This window comes from Vespula pensylvanica, chromosome 2 (genome assembly GCF_014466175.1).
Source record: "Vespula pensylvanica isolate Volc-1 chromosome 2, ASM1446617v1, whole genome shotgun sequence".
NCBI lineage: Eukaryota > Metazoa > Arthropoda > Insecta > Hymenoptera > Vespidae > Vespula > Vespula pensylvanica.
The window spans coordinates 5,753,994-5,772,454 of NC_057686.1; the positions used below are offsets into that span (position 1 = coordinate 5,753,994).

General features: G+C 34.8%; 3 protein-coding genes across 7 annotated transcripts; 1 reads left to right on the forward strand and 2 right to left on the reverse strand.

Moving 5' to 3' along the window:
* Positions 1 to 1,605: 1,605 nt before the first annotated feature.
* Positions 1,606 to 12,113, reverse strand: LOC122637607. 2 transcript variants are annotated; one of them, XR_006329269.1, is made up of 4 exons: positions 11,966 to 12,113; positions 11,635 to 11,760; positions 11,228 to 11,355; positions 1,606 to 1,764 (listed from the first exon to the last, which is right to left on the reverse strand). XR_006329269.1 is itself a non-coding variant. In XM_043829843.1 (4 exons), the coding sequence occupies exons 2-4, from the start codon at positions 11,668 to 11,670 to the stop codon at positions 6,855 to 6,857; spliced, it is 417 nt and encodes a 138-aa protein (XP_043685778.1). In that variant the 5' UTR covers positions 11,671 to 11,760; positions 11,966 to 12,113; the 3' UTR covers positions 6,650 to 6,854. The 2 variants fall into 2 exon arrangements, 1 of the variants encoding a protein (XP_043685778.1); XM_043829843.1 differs by lacking the exon at positions 1,606 to 1,764 and adding an exon at positions 6,650 to 7,107.
* A 244-nt stretch (positions 12,114 to 12,357) lies between these two features.
* Positions 12,358 to 14,190, forward strand: LOC122637605 (tRNA-uridine aminocarboxypropyltransferase 2). 3 transcript variants are annotated; one of them, XM_043829842.1, is made up of 5 exons: positions 12,358 to 12,661; positions 12,873 to 13,034; positions 13,094 to 13,274; positions 13,349 to 13,551; positions 13,627 to 13,852. In XM_043829842.1, the coding sequence occupies exons 1-5, from the start codon at positions 12,576 to 12,578 to the stop codon at positions 13,640 to 13,642; spliced, it is 648 nt and encodes a 215-aa protein (XP_043685777.1). In that variant the 5' UTR covers positions 12,358 to 12,575; the 3' UTR covers positions 13,643 to 13,852. The 3 variants fall into 3 exon arrangements, with proteins under 3 accessions (XP_043685777.1, XP_043685775.1, XP_043685776.1); XM_043829840.1 differs by having other exon boundaries at positions 12,462 to 12,661; positions 13,654 to 14,190; XM_043829841.1 differs by having other exon boundaries at positions 12,492 to 12,657; positions 13,654 to 14,190.
* Positions 13,828 to 16,753, reverse strand: LOC122637601 (protein arginine N-methyltransferase 7). 2 transcript variants are annotated; one of them, XM_043829831.1, is made up of 9 exons: positions 16,472 to 16,753; positions 16,250 to 16,399; positions 15,937 to 16,158; positions 15,621 to 15,859; positions 15,430 to 15,559; positions 15,130 to 15,356; positions 14,466 to 15,021; positions 14,246 to 14,406; positions 13,828 to 14,168 (listed from the first exon to the last, which is right to left on the reverse strand). In XM_043829831.1, exons 1-9 carry the CDS (start codon positions 16,643 to 16,645, stop codon positions 13,901 to 13,903), a joined length of 2,127 nt encoding a protein of 708 aa, XP_043685766.1. In that variant the 5' UTR covers positions 16,646 to 16,753; the 3' UTR covers positions 13,828 to 13,900. The 2 variants fall into 2 exon arrangements, with proteins under 2 accessions (XP_043685766.1, XP_043685767.1); XM_043829832.1 differs by lacking the exon at positions 16,472 to 16,753 and having other exon boundaries at positions 15,937 to 16,174; positions 16,250 to 16,368.
* Positions 16,754 to 18,461: the final 1,708 nt, after the last annotated feature.

Genomic DNA, 18,461 nt, shown 5'->3' on the forward strand with positions numbered 1-18,461 from the left:
GAGAGAGAGAGAGAGAGTATAAGCTAGAAAGAGAAAAAGGTCTTTCGCTAGACATCTGCTTGTGACGAACAATCGTCGGAAAAATAATAACTGTTTTTACAGCCAGAGAATATGTAGCCGTAGCAAAAGCGACTCTTTAGATTTAAAATTGACGAGACATGATCCTCTCGGTATAGGACACTTTAATATTACGATTGTATGCATAGTTCAATATGAAATTCCATTAAACGTATCGTTTGATCGTACTTGTTATGACCTTCTCAATATCTTCTATACGCGTTAAACAAATAGTAAAATAAAATCTCAAACATGAAAACTCAAACTCGTTATCATCTTATATCATGCTCAAAATTATTCGTTTTAAACGTAAATCGTTACGGTGTGTAATTAAGAGTGTAATTTCTTGGAATATCTACTTAAAATACTATTAGAGAATGCAATTAGGCCCGCAAGATACTTAATTTAAATTTATAGAAGCAATTTAATCACTATTGACGATTATTGGTACGAAAAGGTCTGCTTTATCACACGCATAAATCGTTTCGAAGGGAGTTAATGCTTCCTCCCAAATACGTGAGCTATTTCCAAACGTTAAAATTAAAAGTGCACTAACTGAGAGCCACTGAAAAGGGTGGAACAGGGATCTACCACTTCACCCTTAAATCGTCGATAACATGGAGCGCTGCATTAACAATATGCTCTAGTGAATTACAGAGCGCAGTTCGGTCGAAAGCATGTACAGCCATCTAACCACTATTGACTGCAACATTTTCTTCTATGCGGTTGATAATTTTCCCTAGAGGAGCTAATTATTATATATATTTTAATAAAATAATATATTATTATTTTTTTGTATAAAATATGAAATAATTATATATAAAAAATAATCTATACTTTTACTAGATAAACAATTCATTTGTTAAATAAATGTGAAATTCATACAAGTATCTTCAAGTCTACTTACAATTATGAATCAATGTAATACGATTTATATAAATAATTAAATTCTTTTTTGTTTCTTGAAAAAAGAAATCATATGAAATAATATAATTCAAAAAAGACACTTAATAAAGAAGTTTAAGAATAATCATCAAAAAATGACTCAGTCCATTCGCAGATCGAGTCAACAACATTTTTCGCTTATCATTAACATTAATGGAACGCATTATTTTTTTTTTTTTATTAAAAAACGATTGTAAATATATTTTAATAAAGACATTTGACGCTTAGGGACATTTAATATTTTAATATCCTCGCTAAAATATTTTTAGGAAAAAGAAATTTACGCATCTTTTATACGCTGGCGATCTTGTAAATTACTAAAGACTCAATCAGGAATAATATAGCTCGTAATAAAGTGCATCAAGCCTTTCAAAGTTCTTCGAGAATGTCCTGTTCGAACGAACAAACTTCCCCTAAAGAAGATCGATCTTCCAAGACGGCGCACTAATTGCGATCCCTTCAACTCTCCCTCCATCGCTCCCTCACTCACTCTCTCACTCTCTCTCTCTCTCTCTCTCTCTCTCTCTGTCTCTCTTTCTCTTTTTCTCTCTTTCTTTCTTTCTCTCTATACCTCTCTTGTTCGGACGAAACGTAAGCCGCGGATTACCTTACACGTTAATTATGCCGTAATTAACTGTCGTCGTTGTCACCGAGCGAAGGGAAGCTGTAGAAAGTCGACGAAGCGATTTTGTACCGTTTACCACGAAAATCCTTCGTAACTTCCTATCGCCATCGACGTAGAATAAAACTTGACAATGGCGCCTATCGACAAACGTAAAAAAGAAATAGTAAAAGAAAGACGAACTCGACGTCATTAAAACTTTTTTTAAAGCCATTCGCAACGGCCATCTCGATAATGTAGTTGACAATGTGCGAAAAGAGATTTTAATGACGTAAGATCGTCAAATTTCAGATGGTTCAAACTTACCATTAGAACTTCTTAATATTTTAAAAGTACAACTATATCTATATATACTATATATTCGTAATATAGTTTTATATGATCAAATAAATTTGTTAAATTATAGTAAATATAAGTATATTTAAATTATTTAAGTATACGTCTGAATATTTCATAAGAGTAATTCAAAATTAAATGGAGGTATTAAACGGAGTCCTTTATAAAATTTTTAACTTTCGTTTCTTGATAGACCTTGCATTCTTTAAAAATATAATACATAGAATATCAGATGTAATCAATTATTATATAAACGATCAAAATATCGCTTGTGTCAACGATTTATATATTCGATAGTCCGATGCAGGGAATCAAATTACCTGTCACTATGGAAAAGGGAGCATCGTGCCAGGTAACAGATCGTGCTTCCACGCAACAGGTATCGATACCCTCTATTACTTTCACACCATCGATTTTATGCTTAATATAATCGATCTCGATTCTGTTTCTCGCATAGCAGGTACCCAGCACGCGTTCAGGTCAAATTCGAGCAGGTAGGAATCGATTACCATTCGGCATTGAATACAACCCTTTAAGAAAATCTTACAAGTCACGAACCACTTAAATTAAAGTCAAAGGAACGTTTCAAAGTTGTCGCCAAGTTTTGATTGAGATATCTATATTTATTAGGATAGAAGACTAAATTTAAAAAATAAAGCACTTCGATTTTTCCTATATTCTATTTCTATCCTAATTCATATTCCATTAAAAAAGTAAACTAAAACATATGTGTATATTAATTACATTTCTTCGATAATTGTAATAATATAAGAGAAATCTTTAAGAAAAAGTAAAAAATTTGTAAAAAGATATGGCAGACGCCATTGCGCAAAAGGGAGGCTCGAATTGTATCGCTAGAGGAGAGCCCACCCTCTAATCCCCCACTCTAACCACCCCTGCTCAATGTGCGCCGAGTTATACGGTGTAAGCTCCATTGCTCGACGACCAAAGAACGATGCTTTATATTCGCAATAATTCACTGAATATTACATATCGTATGAACTAAGTACGCACAGGAAACAATAAAAAAAATATAAACATACGTTTGTACACTTCATTATAAATCCGCAAATCCCTGAATAATAAAACTTACCAATATAAAATACAAAATGTTCGTTAAATTAATATTTGCAAGAAATATAAATAGAAATATATAAAGAATTTCGAAACATAGTCGGGGAAAAAAAAGGAACGATACGATTAACGAATAAAAGTATTCGCTAGAGTAATCAAAAATGATTTAATTAAAAAAAAAAATTAACAATTGCTAGCTACGACAATATAGTAAAAGCTCACGTGGGAGCCGCAATCATCGCGATTTCTCGGCGTTGATACCACACCGTCCAATTAAAAACATTTGAAAATTTCCCGAGGCAGCTTCCCTGGGATTTTCTCGGGAATAAGCAGAGAACGAAGGAGAAATCGCTCGGGCGCAATAAGTCAAATCTTGTTTGCGAGTCGGTACCTAGTTAAGAACGACTGGCCGGGTCTTCCCTGAGAGGGGTTGATGAGGAAAGCTCGAAGATGGAGGCTGTGGTGGAACGAAGAGGGCGGCTGGCTGGCTAGCAGACCGACCAGCCATCCGGGAGGGTTTCGAGCACGAGCCTGGAGGAGTTCCAGAAGAGGAAGGAGGGAGTGAGCACCTTCCTCATCGACCGTATAATTAAACCGGGCGCTGATTAAAAAAGTTACCACGGCCGTAAGATCATTACAGGGACCTCCATTCACCCACCCCCACCCGTGGCTTTCCACCCTTCCTACCTTTCCTTTCCTTTCCTTTCCTTTCCTTTCCGCTTTCCTGCGTTTTCAGAACCCCTTGAGGGTGCAGATTCTTTCCGCGCACTATTTTTACAAGCAAAATTGCGAATTCTAGGCATAGGAGTTACTTGATATGTCGCTTTTCAAGATCTTCCGCCAGTTAATTTCGTTGAAATTATTGTTACACGTCAAGTAATAGCGATCGATTCTATACGTTCAATTTTCTAATAAATTTTTATATTTCATATCTCTACGTCGGAATAAACGATGTGTATTAAGTTATAGGTGGAAAAAACCATGATTTTCGTCTCTTTCTATCAAATTATCGCAAATAAGAAAAAAAATACATGTCTTATTTTTATATATGTGTTCTATCAACATGTAAAGTTTCATCAAAATCAAAAGCAATAATTTCGAAGATGTTCTTTGCGAGAATACATTACCTTTGGGAGCGTAAGAATATTTAACCCTTTTCGTTGAAGCAACATTATTGAACGTAGTACGTAATCTTTATTTGACCTTCTTGTATCTTCTGGGAAAGCGTCGGTGAAACGAGACTCGGAAACTTTGTGAGAACCTTTATGAAGAAGAAACGATGATATCGGAATAAAAAAAGATACTTTCGCGACAAAGCGAATGCGACGTTTCTGTAGAAAAGGAATATTACAAAGAAATAATGTAGATTCTTCGAAATATTGCAAATATATAGTAATATCGACCGCACTAACTCAATCAATCTTCTAGTGGCGACGGATGAGTAAAGACTGATACAACGTTACAAAAGACCTAGTAAGATTCATATAACAAAATAAGTAACAAGGTCGGATTAATGATAACGTAAACTATCATTGAAGAAAAACCAAAACAACTGATACAATGTTACAAAAGACCTAGTAAAATCAATATAACAAATTAAATAACAAGGTCGGATCAATGGTAACGTAAACTATCATTGAAGAAAAACCAAAACAACTGATACAGCGTTACAAAAGACCTTGTAAAATCAATATAACAAATTAAATAACAAGGTCGCATCAATAATAACGTAAACTATCTGTAGTTGTAGAGAAACCAAAACATACTTGTATATAAATCTCCATTAACATTGTTAAAAGTCGGTGTCTGTATCGTAAACATTACTCAAAATCCAATTTGTCCTTCATTTAACGAAATAGTTTACATAGAGTTTTAGAAAGAAGTCTCGTTCGACATCTTAGCAAATCCTCTTTTCGAATGGGGTCTCGCGCTCTTGGACACCCGATTATGCCGATCTTATTCCGATGGTAGAAACTTTCTTAAAATTCAATGTAAGCTCCGTGAGTATCTCTGAAAGATCCGGTCGACAACCCCCGTCGAACGAGCAGCCCCTTCAGCCGATGGCGACGGTGCCTGGTTTCCTGGTTACCATGGCGATTCTTTTGCTTGACAGGTGGCTCCAAACCCCACCCCACCCACCTCCACCTCCACGTCCTCCTCCTCCTTCTCCTCCGTCATGCTGTACTACCCCTCTAGACTCGTTCGTTCTGCCTGCCACGACTACGACGAACCAATCGCGCACAGCGAAAAAATATTCAATCACGCGTCAAGAACTGGAGGGTGGTAGTGGTGGTGGTAGTGGTGGCGTCGGTTCCGACGGTGGTAGTTGCCGAGGAGAATCAACTCTGTTCTCTCTCTCTCTCTCTCTCTCTCTCTCTCTCTCTCTCTCTCTCTTTCTCTCTCTCTTTCCCTATTTCTCTCCCTTTTTCTCTTTCTTTCTCTTTCTCTCTTTCTCTCTCTCTCTCTCTCTCTCTCTCTCTCTCTCTCTCTCTCTTCCTCTCTCTCATTCTCTCTCTTTATATCTATCTATCTATCTATCTTTCTCTTTCCCGCTTGCTCGCTCGCTTGCTCACCCCACCCTCCGTTCACGGACGAGAAACGAAGGTCGATGGCGGTAGTATGGTGATCGAACCACCCCCCGTCCGATGCGGCGGAGAAACAGCAAACCCCTACCCCGATCAAAGTACGATGGAATAATAAAATGCCTCGGATTACATATTCAAAATCAATGGCTCCGTACCTTCTACATACAAAGGGGTGGGTGGGGTTTACCTCCTCCACCATCAACTTTACGAAGGGAGCAGGCAAACGGAATATGGTCGTACGTACTTTAAGGTCCGACATTTTAAGCAACCACACCCTCTTTCACTAAGTTCACCCCCTCCTCCTCTTTTACACATTTTTATTACAATTTTCGAAATCTTCGCATTTGATTACCGATCCGTCTAATGATACCTTTTTATGTTGATAATTATGTAATTATTAATTATGTAATAGGAGATAAAGCTTTACGCTGAATCGATTTGACCCAAAAAAAAAAGAAATAATAATAATGATTATAATAATACATCGTTCGATACATCTTACGAATTGAGTTGAAAAGATTTTAATTGTATCTTTACTTAATTAATAGTAATTACGCACAAACGAGAGAAGTCGGCAACTTTATAAAAGTAGACGGAGTGGAAAGCCGTCCAGACCATTACGAGAACTGAATTACGTGCGATAATTTCACAGACAATCGAAGAGGAAACGGACGAGAGAATGCTGCGCGAGGATTAATCAGTGACTAATTGATCCTCCTGAGATTAAGGTCAATCTTTCAAGGCGGTGCGTTGAGAAAAATCTATCGTTAATGGAATTAAATCAAAATGGTAAAAAATGATTAAAATCTACCGAAATTATAATCTTTGAAATGAATTTCAACCTATACACATTCGTTCGCTCTATCGATTATAATATTATACTCGATGTTAGATATCATTATAACATTTTTTTTCGTCCATCTTTCACCATACCGTCACAAAAATGTATAAACACATACTACATGTATAATAATCTAAAACTATGCAACTCCACAATCATATTTCAATTGCCACTGAAAGAGCTTTTGAAAGAGCTTTTGAAAACAAATCAATTCGGCAACACTATCATCTCTCTTTTCGATTCGAACGACACTTTCGATTTCAATCGGTTTTTATGATTTTTCGATCCAAACATTGTAACATCGTTCGTGATTCCATCACATCGATCACGATCAATATTTTTGGCGTATCGTCACTTCGAACGGAAACTTCTCGGAAAAAGCGTTAAATCAAATTTAACGTGACAAGTAAAAATTGTTCGGACGCATCGCGAAAGAATTTTTATTCGGAAATAGTAACGGCGTGGATATTTGATGGCCGGCCGTTTCGAAACTGGCCTCTTGCATTTTGCATGAACGAAGGACGGGTTCTAGTGCCAAGGGCCACCCTTTTGCCGGCCACGTAGTGGGGTGAGCCACGGATCTGGTCAGGTTTCGCTTAACCCCTTGTGACTCGTCTTTGAATCGTACGACGTACGTTGCTTGAATACTATCAGCAATTCAAGAAATCAAATTTACAGAACAATTTTCATATGGTGCACCATATTTGAAGACATAAATAATAAGAAATGATGATGACAACGGAAAGAAGAAGATGAATTATTCTAAATCGATGAAGATGATCGTGATCATTGTTGTGAGTTTTCATATCTATCATATCTTTCATATCATTGATCATTTTCACGTCTAACTTCAACGTTCGTATTAATTGATTCTTTCCATATATAATAATTACCCTCATTTCATTTTCATGGTTTTTAAAATCACTGAAGTGTTTAAAATTTATCCTAGCTATCTGATTGTATAGTAACTCATTGTTACTTGTAACAATAGTTACTATTAAATATTTAGTTGTATTAAATATTTAGAATCACAATCTTGATTGTAAAATTCTCTTCAATAATGTATCTAATTCTATTAAATTATAAGTAGTATTATTAAAGAATATTAAATTTAACTGAATCAATTTCTTGCTATCATATTTAAAAATTTGCAAGAGTCACACGGTCGGAAATCACCGAGGTATATATGATATTTAAAACAAAATTACAAAATTTGATTGCTATCAAAAGTTACGACAAATGAATAAATGTTCGTGATGTGTACCTAGAAACACATTTGTCGTGTCTTTGAAAGACGATAAAAATCGTTTAGATCTTAAATCAGAAAACAGAAAAATTTCAACGTTTTGATATCGTGGACATTCGATCTTACGACGTAACGATTGCTAAAAATCGTTAGGAAAGCATCGTTGGACCGCGAGAAGCGATAGACAAAAGCAACAGTACTTTTTTTGCTCGGCCAGCTGCGAAACGAAAAGCAAAGGGGGACATTACTTAATAAACGTGCGCATCCGGGGTGCGGTCCGGTCGGTATTGTTTCAGAATCGGTAAATGGGCGTCTACAGACGGATGCGTGCGGCCAAAGGGTTAAGGATTAAGGGTTGAGAATCGTAGCTCGGACCCACAATGGACACCTGGACGGGTCCACAGGAGTTCTTACTAAAAAAAAAAAAAAAAAAAAAAAAAAAGTGAAAAAGAAAAAGAAAATCTTTTTCGTTTGCTTCTGGACATCTGCCGTCCATTGGTGCTGCATCATTTCAGCAACGAATCAAGAAATCTTACCAATGATCATTAGATAATCGGTCGTTTAAAAAAAGAACAAAAAAAAGAAAGAAAGAAAAAAGAGATGTCGCATTTATCATCTTAATCGGTCCATGGGAATATCGTTGAAGAAGCATTCGAGAAAAATAAAAAATTTCAAAGGAGACATCTTGCATGGAATATGATCTTCCAGTCTATACAATAGAGAATCTTTTATCTACTCTATATATCCTTCGTAAAGGATCCTTTCTAATCCAAATATCACAATGTCATCTACCGGTTAAAAAAGAGCGGTCCATCGAAATGACAAAAATCTAACGCTATGATAATTCGGTATGAGAGATGGAAGTATGAGAACGCAAAGCCGTGGAACGAGTCACTCGAAGACTCGTTTTTTTTCGCCTGATTCAGGACCACTCGGAGACCCTTGTGTCTCGGCGAAAACAATAAGTTGCATAATAAGCGGGCCGAATAAAGAGGAACCTGTTTCTCGGTCGATGGGGAAGAAGAGAGAGAAGAGTGAGAAAGGATAGGGAATGAAAGGTACCAAAGAAAATATGGGGTAAAGAGACTCGGCCGAGAAGAAGGAGGCGAGTCTCGGTATATTAACGCATTGCACCGTCTCGCTGGAATTATGATCTTTGGTTCTCTCTCTTTCTCTCTTTCTCTTTCTTTCTTTCTCGAGTAAGGATGTCGATGAGGAAGGACAAAACGACACATTAATAACGTATGCACCGCGCAGCTGGCAGCAACGTTTTGTTCTTCTTCGCGCTACAGGTTCTTGAATTTCACACACGTCGTGCCATAGCTCTACGACTCTACGGGGTTGTACGGGACTCCTCTCTCTCTTTCTCTCTGTCTGCCCTTCCGAAGGAACCCCCTATTGTTTTACCTCGCGAGACCAGTTTTTGTTTCACTCTGTCTCTCTTTCTCTCTCTCTCTCTCTCTCTCTCTCTCTCTCTCTCGCTCTCTCGCTCTCTCTCTCGCTCTTTTTCTTTCTCATTCTCGTTTGCTCGCTCTCTGCACAGCTTATTATGTACGCTAACATACCGTTCGTGCACGCGATTGTTCGCACGGACAAACTTCGAATCTCCTCGCCCGTTCCTAACACGAAACGCGCGAGAAAGGGTTTACGAATGGAGCCGGTGAAATGCCAAGAAAGGATCGATAGAAAAAAAGCGAAACAATGAAAGGGTTAAGGTTGATACAATTGAGAAACGCGAGAAACGCAGTACCGATGTGCACACGTGATTTATTTTTATAACCATACCCCTATTCGCGACAAGGGGTAACGACAGTCTTATCGTTTTGTGAACCGATCTAACGGCAAGCGAAATTATAACAAAAAAAGAGAGAGAGAGAAAGAGAGATAAAAAATTCTTCAATAGAACTGTCGAGTACTCATATCTATATATACAAATATATGTATATATATAAAAGTAAATGCGATTATTTTTATATCTCGAAATCGAATAAATTATTATCCATAGAAAGAAAGTTAAAAGAACAATAACAATGTCGATACCAATTTTTCTGTCGAACGCGTAAAAGAACAATTTCACCCCTCTTCCCGATTTCCAAGTAAATTTCCATTCGAAGCGGTACGTCTTCGATAATAATCCGTCGTTACCGGAGGGTAGGCACGTCCGACGGATCGGTCCGCGGGCATAAATTGAAATGCTAAAAGCGGAATTGGGTAGGAATTAGGAAAAACGCCGCGAAATGGAACGGTGATTACGCGATGGTAGGAGAACGAAAGGAGGAAGAAAAAGGGAGAGGAGAAGAAAGAGAAAGAGTGAAAAAGAGAGAGAGAGAGAGAGAGAGAGACTGCAAAGGGCGGACGGAGGGTTGGCCCGTGGGTGAAGTCGAAGGAATTCTTTCCGTCGTTCTTAAAGGGTCAGAAAAGGAAGGCAATGGCGGACGTGATGGCCAGCCAAGGCCGCCGGCAGTAGCGGCAACAGAGGGGGTAGCAACCGATGAGAGGGGTTATGCAAAGGGAAACCAGGAGAAAAAGAGAAAAAGAGAGAGAGAGAGAAAGTTCGCAATGGTAGAGGGTGTTCCGAGTGGCGCGTAAATAACTTCCATCTTCGAGGGTCCAACCACCCCCGGTATGCAACCAGGCACCAGGGGGACGGACCTCGAACGTGAAGGCGGGAGTGAGGGCAAAAGGGGACAGAGAAAGAGGAAGCAAAAGAAAGCTTCTCTCTTCGAAGATGAGCGAAGCGAACGCGGCTTCGGAACGAACGGTGGTAGGGAAAGAGGAATTAGAGACTCGGCAGTGCTGCCGGAGGAGCCAGATGTAAAATATTCTTAATGAGCAAAGACTTTCAAGTATTGACTCAACATGGCGGCCGTCCTTTCAAGTCGGCTTGTTAAGCATTATTCCGCACCTCTCTCTTTCTCTCTCTCTTTCTCTCTCTCTCTCTCTCTCTCTCTCTCTCTCTTTCTCTTTTTCTCTCTCTCTCTCCCTCTCACCATATACACCTCGGCCTCCCGCCTGCGTTTTTTTCTTTGTGCGGTCCATCCTCTTTTTCCTCCCTCTTTCCTCGTTTTATTTCTCTTTTCCTCGTCTTTCTCTAATAAATCGTGTTCCCTCGTACCTCACCATATCCTACACTCTCGAATCTCCTCTTGACTTTCACGATCCCCCGAGTAAAAAGAACGCCCTCGCTTTCTTTGTAAAGAGGCGAGAGATACGAAGGAAGGACGTTGAGAGAAAGAACGAGATATCTATGCAAGGATTTTGTCTGTAGTTCTACGAACAAGAATTATGTCTATGATAGATCAGGTAGTAAAAAGAAAAAATAAATAAATAAAAAACGTAAAAAGGAAAATTTTACTTTTCTTCCTTGAATATACGGATGAACGAAAATAAAGCGAAGAGATTCTCCGTCACAGAAAACATGCTCTCACAGAGCATTCACAGAAGAATAAAAAAGTTTCATCTCGGAAGGATAATGATGGAACTGTCGTTTCAAAGATTATTCTCAATGAATTATAAATTACCTGGAATTTCTCTTAAAAGACGGTGATAGAATTTTTGGAGAATCGTCCACGTAGCTTTTACCATAGAAATTATCTTGATAACTGAGGCGGACATCGAAAGAATCTTTCTTCATCATGCTTGAACGATTCTAAAAGAACAATTCATACCGATTATAAAATGCCATAATCTTTCGATTAATCTCTACAATGTATATCTTTTAAAACGCCTATTTCTGATTTAACCTACGTCTTAAGAAAGAAAGAAAAAAAATAGTACAAAAAGAGAAAAAAAATTTCATGGAAGATGAGATGGCCTTGATAGAACCTCGACATATTTGTAGTCGAAGATTCGAAATTCTTTGAAACCACTCTAGGCTACTTTAGGAGGTTGAAGACTATTAAGTCTTTCGTAGAGAAACGCTACCTACGAATGGATCGTCCGGTGGATTATTTAAAGGAGACATCCAGGGGCCAGGGGCACGAAGCCTCAGGCTTGTTAGAACTTGGCTCTCGCTTTGAACCCTTGTAGAGGCGCACGACGTCCTCGCGAGGGACTGAAATAAGGGTTAAAAATGTATAAGATAAGATAGAGAACGATGGAAGCAGAGAAAGAAAGAAAGACAGACAGAGAAAGGAAAAGCAGGGCTACAAGAGAGGAGGGTGGATGGCAACAGGGAGGTGGATAGGAAAGAACGGGAGAAAGAGAGAGACAGAGAAAAGTTTCATTATTGATCAAAGAAACTGAGTGTCGGTACCCACCCCAAAAGCTCGTTCTATTCAACTCGCCTTCGGCTTCCCATTAAAAATACCGGCGTCATTCCTTTTTTGCTATATAGGCAGTATAACTCTCCTTCCGATACCTCCTCGCTTCACTATCCGATTTTCTTTTTCTCCTTTTTATTTTCTATCTTTTTTCTCCTTCGTCTTCTCTTTATTTCGACCTTTGCCACTATCGTTAGAACGTTCTCGGAAATAAAGATACTCATTTCCAAATTTTATATCGTTTCATTCATTATATTTAATTCGAAATTAAATTCTATTTAAATATTTTCTATTTATCTACGAAGACGAAGAAATATTTATGTGAAATCGATTAGTTTTTTGTTTTTACGGGTAATAACATACGTATATAATGGTATATACCCACCTAAAAGAGGGGATTGTGTGATTTGAATAATTTTCCAATACATGACCTCGAGAAAAGACGTTTTCGAAACGATAAATATATCGATATAATCTCGAAATATATCTATCTATAGTAATAGTAACTTACAATAGCCATACTAGTTGGTACTCGTGCAATACGTGTTATTATGCGAACGCAGCCGTTAAGTACTAGTTTATTTGTAAAAATTCACAAATTTTTGTCATGACAAACGAAGATATCGCATGGGAGGAGTTATCAAAAATATCTGCAGATCCTCCTGAAGCAAGAGACAAATGTATACAATGCAAGTATGTCATTTTGTATATTCTTAGGTTATGTCTATACCTCGACTGTATTTTTCTTTTTATTATTCAATCATAAAATTAATTAAATATTATTAGGTTATATATATTTTTCTTTTATATCGAAATATTTTAATCTATGTCATTGATAAAATTCTGTAGCTATATAAGAAGTCATTAAAAAATTCAACGAATATTATTATATTTCATTCTATAGAAGACCGGTAGCAGTTTGTTGGTGTCCTGGACTTCCAAAGCAACGACTATGTCCTGAATCTAGGATTATTATTTTACAGCATCCAGCAGAAGTAAAACGTTGTTTACGCACAGCTCCTATGTTAGCCCTTGGTTTAGAAGATGGAAAGTGTATGACCTTTAGGTAAGGTAATAATTGTAAATTAAAGAAACATAAATAGGAATTGATGTTTCAATTTATAGAGGGAAAAAATTCCCATTACCTAAACATGAAGGTTTAGCAGAAATTTTAAATGACAAAGATACAATTTTATTGTATCCATCACCTGGAGCTATGGCTCTGAATAAATTGGATCCAGTAGGTACAAATGGACAAAGACCATATAATTTAGTTTTATTGGATGGTACTTGGCCACAGGCAAAGGTATAATATTACCTAATATTGTATGCATAAAAATGTTAATAGAACAAATACGTAAAATGGAATTTACGCTATAGGCTATATATCATGCAAGCCCAGCATTATATTTACTTCGAGCTTATAAACTAGTGGGAGTACCAGCAAGTGAATATGTCATACGAACACAACCGACTGAAGGTTGCTTATCCACTCTTGAAACAGGTGCATTGGCACTTTCGATTTTAGAAGGAAATCAACAATTAAGAAATATTATGCTTGGCCCTTTGCATTACCTCTGCAGGTAACTAATGTTTTTTCATCAATTTGTCTGTATGTTTGTATATTAAATACTATACTTTACTATAATATATTGCAGTAGAATTACAAAATAGATGCATTTTAGATTTCAACTTGAAAATGGGGCAGTAACACATCAGAGTAAAGAGTTTTTGATCAAACAGAAGACTTATCCTAAACTTATAGGCAGACGATTAGCTAAACAATTGCGAATGTTACCAGAGGAATCCTAGTAGAGTAATGCATAAAATAAATTATTAAAATAAGTTTTTACAACGAATGAGTATAAAAATGATATAAAGTAACATTTATTTTTTATTTAATATTTTCAATTAAGATAATCACCATTAATGTTAACCATTCTTATTTTGTTTTCTGGTATTTATCTTAAATTGGAACTCTACAGTTCCATGTTGTGGTACAAAAACAAAGGACCACGATAATATGTCTGTACATGAAACATTTTTAATGTTTCGAAAGATATGTACACCTTGCCTAGTGAATCTATCCCATAATATTCTTTTACCAGGCACTATTTTTTGAGTGGGGCCACAAGATACATTTATCTCAGAATCTAATTGCCAATCCACCCACAATGCAACTCCATTGCATGAACCACTCCTAAATATAAAGAATAATTTTTTTTAAATTTATCAAAAATAATATCTTAAAAATACATGAATTAACAAAGGTCTTACTGTAAAATAGGAACATCATCCGATATTTGAATACGTTTTTGATCGTGAACATTTGTAGATAGGTCAAATGTTTTAATAGTAAAAGGTAATGTCAGTGCTTGAGCTGGATATTCCCAAAGAGGTTGTGCATCTACAGGACTATCACTTTTGTCACTGGATTCCTATGAAATTGTATAAAAATTAATAAGATATTTTAAACTTTTACAATAGAGTGCCTTACCTGAACAAGCTTATCAAAACTAGATAAATCAAAACCTTCACACACACCAAGAGGTGCTCGGATTTTATGAAGATCTTTAAATTCGACAGCAACTGCTTTTATTGTAGCTGCTATAGGTATCTTTTGAACTCGTGATGAATATTGTGAAGCAAGATACCAAAAACGAAGGTTTTCCCATGGTACAATAGAACTAATGAAGTATGGCTCACCAAAAATTAAATCCACCATATTAACTGGTGGCAACTTATCCTTACTTATAATTTCTACTTTGTCTTCGAGATTATTTGTCTTTATAAACATTTCAATAGTTTTTTGAGACAAAAAATTTGTTTCTAACATATATACTTTTTTTGCACCTAACTGTGCAGCAGCTAAACCTAAGAAACATCCATCTGAGAAACAAAGACAAACAGAATTTGGTTTAATCTTCTTGGACAATGCTTTTATATATTTATTATTTCGTTCTTTGTCATTCAATTGACCTATACGTGTTCTGGAGTAAGCAATGTGTGTGCAGCAATTACATATTGGTCTGTCATAATTCGGTATTTTTAATCTAAAAATTAAACAAGATTAAAATATTAGATATATAATAAACATGGATAATATGGGAAATATGTGTAATAAGATGAAAAAAAAATCCATTAAAGAAAATAAAACATACATTGGACCATTCTTTATATCAAACCAAAAAGAATATTCGTCATGATAACCAACAAGGCTAACATTATTATTAACACTTATTTGTACTTCTGATGGGAGATAATAAATAGTTTGCATCCAATGATCTCTCCATGGTATTACATCTGCTAATTCATTAAAATTTACATCATTATGTGGCAACTTTTTAATCTCAGGATGCTCCCATACAGGTGCACAGCTTAACAAGACCTATAAAATATCATTAAAATAATTAGCAAAAATCTATATTATTTTAAATAATGTATATTATTATAATTACTACCTTCTTTTCTGTATCCATATTTAAATCCCACCACAAAAAAATTGCATGAGCAGTACCGTTGTTAATTGGTGAAACATCTAGACATACCCTATCGTCATATTGCAAAGGGGTATTTCCAGACCAGTCAAATCTAAAATACAGATGATGTTAATATTTTATAAACACAAATACACACAAATATATAATTTTACCTAAACATAGGCTGTGGTGGTAATAAAGGTTTAAATTCGTTATGAGGAAGACGTGACAATTGAATGTCATGTACAGCTGCGGCCCCAGAGCATGATTTTATACATAATGGAGCATCTATAAGTATTCTTTGTGTCTCAATATCACTAATCGATTCTATTCTATTCCATGCACAAACGGATTTGCTTTCGACAACTTGTGCCCACATAGTACCACTATTTGGTATTACTATACTATTTTTCTAAAAGAAAATTATTTGTAAATATATGTAAATAAATGTAATAGGTATTAGTTTAAAATATCAATTGTTAATAGTACTTCAAGTAATGTTTCATGAGCATGACGAAACGTGGATAGTGCTCCTTCTCCAATAAGTTCAGTATCAAATACTTCTGTCACCAAAATATTTGCTCTTTTTGGCATATCACCATTTTTACCCACCGTCATTTCTGTGGAACGTTTGTGTATTAATTTTATTTTGTCTACAAAACCATTTTCTTTTATAATCGTTACAGCACACATAGCCATTGGACTGAATGCCTAAAAATAAGAAAAACTAAAAGATTATAGATATTTTACAATATTTTATGAATAATAATTTCTTATTTAAACACAAAACATAATAGAATACCTCGCATGCCGTTATACTATCTGCTCCACATTTTGCTGCCATCATAGATAATAAACCTGTACCAGTACCTATATCAAGTACATTAGCTTCTTCTCCAGCCTCATGTTTACTTTTAATAGCAGCTTCAAGGGCAATATAATATTTTTGATTCTACATCAACAAAAAAATCATTTTGTTTACTATTGTATATCAAATTTGAATATTTATATTTAAAATACCAACTCTTTCATGATCATGTAACATATCAGCAAATGCTGATCTTGCTACTTCTTGATGATAGTCATAATCTTGATCTTTCTCTTCCCAAGTTGCAATACCCGTAAGGGGATTCAAACATTGAGTAAATATACTCATATTACGAACAGGTATCCAACGTATAGATAACAATCTAAGCATGTAATCTTCGAACTACTACTAATTTATATAATTACTATCATTAATTAAATAAGTAAAAATTTGTTCAATTATTAAGAGCAAACAAATAAAAACAATTTAACAAATGTGAATTATCTATTAAATTATGATTCTATACGGAATTATAATTAATTATTTAATATCAGAACCAAAAAAATATTCTTTTAAAAGAATGCTCAGTCTACTCGATATACTATTTTATTTAAAAAAATTAAACCAAGAAGCATAAGTTTAAATAATACAAATTAATACTATATTTAGCACATAAAGATATGCTTGTTTGAAAATATAAAAGAAATTCTAAATAGATGGTATAAATAATTCATAAAATTATAGAGAATTTAAAGTTTGTATACATTGTAAAAAATATAAACAGTTCTTAATAAAATCATAACCACACGGCTTACACGAGGCTTTCACTCATTTCGTCCACAGAAGACTGAACTAACTAGAAGAGAAATTAAATAAGGTATCGCGTTTGTGAACTAAAATCAAGTTTAACCATCAGTCGTTAAAGAAATTTTCTACTACATTCATAGTTATTTTAAAAAGTAGAACAATATTTTATCGGCACAGTATTTATTTCAACATTTAACTGACAACAATATATGTACAATTTTACGTATATCCAATATTAGTATGTGTGTTTATATATATATATATATATATATACATACGCATATGTACATACATATGTGCACATATGTATATATATATATATCCTTTTATTTATTTATTATATATATATATATATATATATATATATATAATTATAACGATAACTACCATCCGCTTTAATAATATATCCTATTAATTATTGCACAAGCTACATCTTATGTTAATTGTATCTCATATAATATATCAATAATAAAATTTCAATCACACGATATCAATCATAATATAAATGCTTCATAGCACAATAAACTAATTTACAATCACTTTATTTCACGCTTAATTTCACGCTTAATTTCACGCTTAATTGAAATTTTATAGATACACGGATACATTGAAATGTACTGCTTTGTTCGAAATATAGTTGTAAATTAATAATCGAAAACATACACATTTGAGACAATAAATTAAATGTATCCTAATCTTCTTCAAAACATGATATGGTTTCATATACATAATCTCATTTTTATTTATCAATGCTAATCTTTCCATAACATCTTTTCCTATTGTTAGTGATATGAGAAATTCAAACGATATGAGACGTTTTATTGTCCGTAATATTTGTACGTTTAGTGCAAATATATGATCGCTATTGTATCCTCTAATCTAACAAATACATAAATAGTACAAAGAAAAAATTCGATACAAATACATATATCATGATTCGAATTTTAGGGACATGAATCTTTTCTTGTCAAACATGTTCGTGCGTCAGTATACAGATACCTTATTGTCGATAAAATTCTTACAGCCAATATCAATAATTATTTACATTATATCAACCAGGATAAACACAATACAAATATGTATACATAAGTTGCTATACCATTTAAGGCAACGGAATTATTGTCAAAGCAATCAACAGATTCTTATGGATCTCTTAACAAGTAAATATTAATAACTATACGTATATATAGAATTATTGTAATCGATTTTTATTTAATCGTCCTTATATTATATAGTTTAGCACCTTAGTAATAAAGCAAACATGAGCTATTTGAGAAGATATTCTATGAAGGAAAACATAATTATAATAAATGTAAGTTTTCTATTAATTATATTCCTATTTTGTGTAATAACAAACTCTATTTTGTTCTATTGTCTGAAAACGATTGCACGTGCATTG